Consider the following 8479-nt stretch of genomic DNA (forward strand, 5'->3'; position numbering starts at 1 on the left):
TCCAGTCAACTCCCAACCAGCCCGTTACCCATTCTTAAAAATAAGTTTTACATTGCACTTATACAGGTTAGTTACATACAGAGCCGGATTCAGCGATGCCAGATTGGAAGACATGTCTTCAAATCAAAGACATTTACCCTGTGAAGACCCTGCGGTGAAGACATCCTTGTTTGTGAAGACAAATGGAAGACATCGGAAACTATGTGAAGTCATTAGTAAATATGTGATTATGACCCGCATTTTGCAGAGGTGGTGACCTTTTTTTTTGGTCGCCAGTTTTCGGTTTGCCGGCATTCGAAAAAATGACCTGGCATCCCTCTGTGTATTTCAAGATAATCCAAGGTGAACTCTTATATCGAATTCGTTTTTACGGCAGGACTATCCCGTCTCGGACTACGCTTTGCAGCTGAAAAAAAAACACTTTCCGAGCAGTTGCAATGGTGTGCGTAATACTTTTGTTTTGGTCATTATCGCCATTGTATTTTATCGCATTTGTGCTACAGTACGAAAAATTTGCCAATTTACTGAAAAATGACAAAATAACAAAATAAAATGAATAAAATTCAACCTGATGTTTGACACGCAAAGAACGATAATCAAAGCAAACCGATTTTGACACATTTTTTTTTTGATTTTGACACATACTAGGGTTTGTAATCCCGGGAACGATTCCCCGGGAATTGCCTTTGCCCGGGATTCCCGGATCCCGGGAATAGGAATATTGATTCCCGGGATTCCGGGATTCCCGAGCTTCTCGGAAAATTTTCCATACAATATTGTAATAAAACTAAATATCGTATCAAAACACGAAACTTACGTCGTAGAAGTGTAGAGCAGCTTCATACGAAGCAAATATTTGCTTGAAACGACGATCAATATTTGCTTGCCGTGTAATATCAATTTATTTGCCTAATTTATTTGTCAAAAATATATGCTGTCTCATTCAGTGAACGATAAATTAAGAAATATTTTCTTCGTCTCATGTCTTTTTTACTAGTGAGTTTACTGCTAAGCGGATAGCTGCTTGATTTTTTTTTGTTTATGGACAAAAAATTTTGAAACCTGTAAATTGATAAAAAAATCACAGGAGGGTTGTGTGCAAAGCCACGACCGCAAGGTTGAAGTAGAATACTTTTACAAGAAAGGTAACCCGGCTGCTTGCGTGTCAGTCATTTTGAAATCGGATTTTTTTCGTATATACCGCTTGTTAAGCACAGTATCAACATCACACTGCTATGCATTTGCAGCAGCATCAAACCTCAGTTGCAGTTTATTGATAACCATTCATTATGCTCTTCCAAATACATTTAGTAGCCTTGAAAAAGGCCGATTGCTGCAATTGCAATTTTCATTTAATTATTGCATAAATGCTTCATGGTCAGATATACCCGCTGCAACTGCTACGCTATTCGTAGCCATGCCACAGTTGTGGCCGCTATACGCTGCCATTGGTATCCGCTGTCCCTGCATCAGCTGGCCCAGCCAGAGTTGCCGATAAAATTTTCGATTTAACTGGAAAAAGGCTGAAGAAAAAACTGGGGAAAACTGGATCCCGAATAAATTTAAAAAAAGGAAAAAAATGATTGTGAGGGAGCTATTCTGTTACGGGGATTGAATCCAGTGTCAGTTTTGGGTACAGCATCTAAAGAGATAACTCCTCGCAAAAAATTACTCATTTTAATCAGAACTGTTCTGTTTTGGGCTTACATTTTGTTAAAATTACGGACTAAAAAATTTCCTCTAACAGCGGCAAAATTTAAAATTACGCAATCAATCTATCTAAATTAAGGAAATAGAGCTTTTTCATTTACTTTTATCTTTAACAAAAGTATTAACATTTCAACATTTCCTTCCGTTACATCAGTGAAGTTTAAATTTCAATTATTTCTGACTTCGCCATCTTTTGGTATCTAATTCCTCCAACATTTTCTTAACTACTACGCAACATAAAATAAATAGATTTTTTTTTATGGTCTATTAAAATCTATTTGTTTAAGTTTATCTCAACCATGTCATGCAGTCTTTTAATCGACCGTGTTTCGTGCGAGAAGATAGTATATTGAAAATTCTGTTAAGAATTGTCATAATAATATATCAATCTACAAAATTTACGTTTTAAAAATATTTCCGAAAACCAATCGGAGCTTGAGTGAATGAAAAACTGAATAAAACTGGCAAATACCTGGAAAAACTGGACGATTTTGGGAATAAACTGCTTGACTGGATCACTTGAAAAAAACTGGAGGAATCCAGTTTAAACTGGAACATTGGCAGCTCTGGGCCCAGCTGCTATTGATGCTGAGTTCCGCTGCAACTAGTGCGCTATCTATTGCTACACCACAACTGTGGCCGCTATCCGCTATCGCTGGTATCCACTGCACTGCTACTGCTGCTGCTAAGGGATGACTGCTGTTGTCGCTTTCTAGAACTATTATGAGCAGCTTCGGCTGAACAGGCTCTTATTTAGGCCAAATATCATATTTTCAATTGCAAGGTATATGATTCAGTCGACCGTGCTTGGGAAGCAATCATATAACGACCAATCAGAGGTCGAATTTTTCGTTTTGACAAGGCTTGATTATTTTCAATAGTACAATAGTTTGAATAATAAAATTACAATTATTTTCTTTTAGGAAGAATCTTAGAAGATTTTCCAATCTATTGCTACAAGGACGGAGGAAATCCATCGAATACTAACCAATTTATAAGCATTTGAAATTGGACATTTTTTTTACTTTTTTCGGTTTTAGATTCTCATTTCACATCCCTATGTAGCCGAACTTCCTGAGAGAAGTATTCTACTTCAAAAAATTGAAACCCGTAAATCAATGCGACCAGAAATAAATAAATTAATAAAACTCAGTCAGTGTAACTTAGGTCGTGGCCGCGATTTCACATTAATTACGAAGGCATCCAAATGCTCTAATATCTGGCTGCCAAACACTCAGCTTTATCTTTAACAAACTAAAAGTACTGGACTCTTCAGTTTCTAATGAAATGTAAGAAGAGCTGGAATCGGTGATTTGGAAGTATTTTAGAAATCAGACACCAGCGGTGATTCAGCGATCTTAAGCAAAGTTCTACAGAAGGGAACTACATTATTTGGGCCCAACGAAAAATTGTCAGCGGAACTGAGGCGATTGATAGACGATTGTTCATGAATTTCTGGAGTGAACTTGAATAAATTTTGTTCTTCAATTGATAATTAAATTGTAAACGATTGTTTGAAACTTTTTATAAATAAACTTTATTTGAAATCTCATTTTTGCTAAGGATTTTTTTCCTTTCCCGGTTCCCGGGAATTCCCGGGAAATGAGATTTTTCATTCCCGTTTCCCGGGAAATCTATTCTCGGGAATATTGCAAACCCTACCACATACGTGTGAATGTGTTGGTGTCTTCAAAACTGCACTCTGTTTCTTGCGCGGACTGTCCGGGACAGAAAAAGGGTAGTCCGGGATAGTCCGGAAAATGTAAAAAAAAACAGTGATAGGACAAAGTGTAGTCCGCGGGGTAGCTACCCCGCAAAAACGAAAACGACATTATAGATATCAATTGGCGCTCGCGAAAAAATAACACTGAAGAAAAGTTTCAAATTGAAACACACAAGTTTTTTAATGCATTGTTTGAATGCATTTTTTACATTGTAAGAACAATAACTGTTGTTTGCCTCGCGTCACGTAATGTGAAAAAAATTAAACATTTTTTTTTAGATTTTCAACTTTTTAGTTTTTGTTCCTCTAGGAAGTACGAAAAAGCTATCTTCAATATCAAACAATCCTTTCTGGCTCTAAAAAACCTTTCTTTTATTTTTTTCCTATTTCTTCAAGATCAGATAACCATCAATGTTTAGCTAACATTTTGAAGTAAAATTTCAAAAGCAATCATCGACATCGTGTACCGCTCCAAGATCGTCTGGGTGTAGAAAATTGAATCCTCGTTCTGCACACATTTTTTCTGTGTTCTACTCGATCGATCGCCGCTTTCAGATCAGTGTATTCTGCATTTATTTGGGCACCGTTTTTGATGTTTCGCAAGCAAGTCTTGACGAGAAATCGATTAAGTTAATTGCTTGCAGACGGCGAAAATGGCATCGTAAACAGGTTGCCTCCTATCCTGAAGGTGTAAAGTTTGTAGTGGCCAACTCCATGTACGAATTTGCGTAAAATCCCTCAATTCCTGCTTTGCTACTCAACCACGATTCCTCTCTCTCGCTCCCTCCGTGTATCATCCTTGACGGTGAAAGTTTTGACACATCACATTATAAATAATACTAAACAACAACGACGGTTTGCGGGAAGGGCAATTTCCCTTCTGAAGCGCATGTTCTTCACGGTCGTTTTGTGTTCACCCTGCTTTATTTGCTTTTCCTTCAGCCATAATGAGGATCAGATGTCGCCACTATCTGCTGATCCTACTTATACTGGTGCATCAGTGCAGTGTCCAATCGCAGGGTAACCGAAGACGTAACCGAAGTGAAAAATGTCCCAGGGTAAGTATCGTCGTCTTATACACAGCATCCACTTTCAGCTGCAACCCGGCAACTTTTCAGGTACGTGCGATGCGAAACTTTGACCTACCGGCCATGATGGGTTACTGGTACGTTATTCAGTACTTCGCCTCGTCGGAAACACTGCCCGAGTACTCCTGCATGCAAAGTTTGTTTGCCACCTCGGATGGACTCGTCACCATGAACTTTACCTACTATTTTTCCGACGATCCGCTGCGGAACTTCCAGCGAGGCAACATCACCTGGGTTATTCCGAACTATTCCGCTCCGGCCCATTGGATTCATGCCGAATGGACTTGTAAGTAATTTTAATTCCTTTTCACCCTGTTTATTTAGACACTCGTTAATCAATCAGATGAGGAAGTGTACAACACCTACGTGATCGACACCGATTACCGCTCCTGGGGACTGATTATGCACTGCGCCGAAAAGACTAAAACCCAGAAGTACCTGTCGGCGCTGATGCTATCCCGCGAGCCAACCCTCACGACCAACGTGATTAACTTTCTGCGCGAAAAGCTACCGCGGTATGACATCGATCTTAACTACATGTTCCCCATCCCGCAGGCCAACTGCACCGATCCGGTGCAAGATCCGAAGCAGTACTTTAAGTATGAGACGTTGTAGAAACTGTCATGCCAGATCACCACCAGAAAATTACTGTAAACTAATATAATATTGTTATTGAACAACAAAACACGTGGGAAATATTTTTTAAACGCTTTTACTGAGTTAGCTCGAAAACCGTTCGGCTTCTTGATATAGTCAAGACACAAACCTCACGAAAGTTTTAAACTGATCGAAAGGGAAAAGCTCTTACCCGCTTGTATTCGCTTCTTGTAAGGGAAACTTTTACTACTCGATTTTTAATCCTACGGATGTTCAAATTTCACGCATTATTCTGAATGTTTGTCTATTTGTAGATAGCTGGACCTAGAGAAATAGTTTGTATTGGAAAATTTATTGAAAATAATACATATAGTTTAATGTTGATACAAAAACTTGACTTAAATCAGTCAGAAATATGTTAGAAAATACTTCGGATAGCTATGAAATGCCAGAAACCAAATCTAAAATCACCAAAACAAAACTCTCAAATCTGCAAATATTCTAAAATTGGCATAAAATCGACAAAGCAAAATTGGCAAAAAGAGAATGATGGTCGTGAAACGAACTAGAAATAATTAAAAATCGCCTGTAAAAGGTAGAAAACGTCTAGAGGATAGATTGACAATTGAATTGTAAGATAAAAAATACGAAAATTGACAAACCGCTTTTAAAAACTTCGCACATTGGTACATCAAAGTTCACGAAAAATCAAACCTAAAGCATCTCGAAGGTTTCTTTAACCTGAAAACACCTAAAGTAAAATTACGCAACCGCATTCTTTACAAAAGATGAAAAATAAATCAATTATTAGTAAAATTTCCCTTCCATTATGTATAGTCGAAAATAAAATATTTTTTCAACTTCACAGTTGGTCATCTGATATTAAATTATGCCAAGAATCACTTAAATGATAACGATAATCAACTATGCTTAAAATAAATATACCTTTTCTGCTAAATTTAGATATCAAACAAATTGCAGGATTTCGAAAAACGTCTTTGAAACAGAGATATATTGACAAACGGAGATTCAAGATGATCCTGCCAACCACAAAAATTAATTACAAAAGTTTTTCTCAATCAATATCAGAAACGCTTGCGAACTCACAATTCTTGTGAAACATTCTTAGAGGTTGAAACCTTAAATTATCTCAAATTATTCTTAGAGAAGTTGCAAAATGCTTCTGAAGAACGAAAGAAAGATCCTTATAGCGAATATCTTTATTCCACTGTGTGCGGGCAAAACTGCCGAGGAATAATAAAACGTCATCGTTATTTAAGACGTAAGTAAGAATGAGATGCCAGATAATTGTTTACGAACTTAGCACGTGCGGTGGTGGGTTGAAGCTGACAAATTTTACAGTGCGCTTCGGGCAGCACGGCAGGTCAAAACTAGGTCAAAATCGAGCGAATAAAGAAGGGTTTTGACAGGAGTAAGTACGCTTCCATGTCAAAACAAGGTGAGCTGGTGGAATAAAGAAATTCGCTATAAGTTTCAATCAGCTCAAAAATATTTCTAAAAACATGGAAAGGCCAACAACGGAAATGAATTCATATCAAGTTCAAAACTGACGAAAAACGCTTTCAAGAACCCGTAAAGATTAGAAATGATCAGTGGTGGGCACCGCTAACCGAAAATTTAGCGACGCTAATCGCTAAGTCGCTAACCGGAAAATTTAGCTCGATAATCGCTAAACGCTAAACGCTAAACCCACATTAGCGGAACTGTCGCTAGTCGCTAACTTTTTAATATGTAAATAGTCATATCGCTATATTTATTGCTCGTGTTTTGTAAGATTTGGACTATTTTTGATCTGTTTTGGTTAAACAAACGAAAACAATTACTTTTTAAAGCTATTTACAGTAAGAGGTTTACGATACGGTATTCTTATTTGATTTTGTTTGAACAAGAATAACAAAAGTTATTTAGCTTGCATTGAAAATAGATACTCTTAAAAAAAGTTTTCATAAAAATTCAATTATTATCTGAATCGAAAAAGTAGAACCAAAGTTGTCATAATTTCAAGCGCATTGCAATTTACCAAAGTTCTTAGTGTGCCGAAAATTCAATCTAGACCTTGTGCTTGTTCTTCAAAATGCTCCTGTGGTTTGTACGATAACTGAAACTCCATTCCAGTATGTTCATCTTTCGAAGCAATTTACGTACGCCATCAGCAATTCACAGTTTTTCTAAATATTTCTATTGTCGCTTCTCTACAAAATTTAGCGAATTAGCGATTAGCGTTTCGAAGGCCAAAATTTTAGCGACGCTGACAGTTTCGCTAACCAGCTCAAAAATTAGCGAAATCGCTAAATCGCTAACTGAATTTCAGCGTCGCTAATTAGCGAATTAGCGAATTAGCGGAATGGTGCCCACCACTGGTAATGATTCCAAACCGCGGCAGTTTTTGGAAGTCAGAAAATTATTCTATTTCCTGAAAAACGTTTCTAAAGATTAAAAGAAATAGGAAACCATTACTACAAGTCTATAACTACTGGAAACACATACAAAAAGCGCTTTAGTTTTTCAGCTTTTGAAAATTAAAGCAGTAATAACTTAAGCATGGCAAGACTAGACTCCTTGTATTAGCTCCAAATTAACTCTGAAAACAGCCTCAGGTTGATGTCGAAGTCAGTTAAAAACGCTTCTGGGGCCAGAACCTTGACAATAGGGTATTTTAAAGGTATAAATATTATATTTTTATTCGATAGGATGTGTTATGAATTAAAAAAAAGTCAATGAATTAGGTATTTCTTTTAATACCTATTTCATTGACTTTTTTTCAATTCATAATTTTTTTTTATTTTTTAACGTTAACGTAACAGTCAATTCAAATGAGTTTCATTTACGCGGAATATTCCCACCGCAGCGAAAGTGGCGCTGATGTGCTTTTTCCCTTTGAACTCAGTTGACAGTCGTCGCGCGCTGCGCTGCCAGAAAAAAAAGCAGATAAGAGTATAGATACTAGAAACGCTGATGGTTTTTCTTTTGCAGAATATGTCAAGTAGGTATCGCACAGACTAATCAGAACCACATTTTTTTAGAATTTTGCAATTTTGTCTGTTTGTTCGTGGTTATATTTCCCACAGGTCAGGAGCAGAAATGTCATTTTGTGCACACGCTCGTAAGTAGTAACTCTTGAGCTAAGCAACTTCGACTCGGTTTGGAACAGTATTCGTGATTGTCAAAAAATTAGTGAAGGTCCTTTATGATTCTAAGCAACTTTTTCTTTCTGTTTGGGTTTTCCCCGAATAATTTAATTTCGAGTAACGTCACATACAACGACGCTCCAGTTGTATTTGATTTGGTGTGCTTTATAAATTTTAAGATTGGAACTGAATACATCAACACAATCTGTTGT

The 8479-nt window shown here is 37.1% G+C and overlaps 1 protein-coding gene across 2 annotated transcripts in view; it reads left to right on the forward strand.

The window, feature by feature from the left end:
• Positions 1–5983, forward strand: part of LOC129720598 (apolipoprotein D) — a 45371-nt gene extending 39388 nt beyond the window's left edge. For both annotated transcript variants that reach the window (XM_055672096.1, XM_055672089.1), the window contains exons 2-4: positions 4376–4491; positions 4552–4807; positions 4865–5983. In XM_055672096.1, the coding sequence (XP_055528071.1) occupies positions 4381–4491; positions 4552–4807; positions 4865–5136 (639 nt within the window). In that variant the 5' untranslated portion in view covers positions 4376–4380 and the 3' untranslated portion in view covers positions 5137–5983. The remainder of the gene's footprint in view (positions 1–4375; positions 4492–4551; positions 4808–4864) is intronic.
• The last annotated feature ends 2496 nt before the right edge of the window (positions 5984–8479 follow it).

This window comes from Wyeomyia smithii, chromosome 1 (genome assembly GCF_029784165.1).
Source record: "Wyeomyia smithii strain HCP4-BCI-WySm-NY-G18 chromosome 1, ASM2978416v1, whole genome shotgun sequence".
Taxonomy (NCBI): Eukaryota; Metazoa; Arthropoda; class Insecta; order Diptera; family Culicidae; genus Wyeomyia; species Wyeomyia smithii.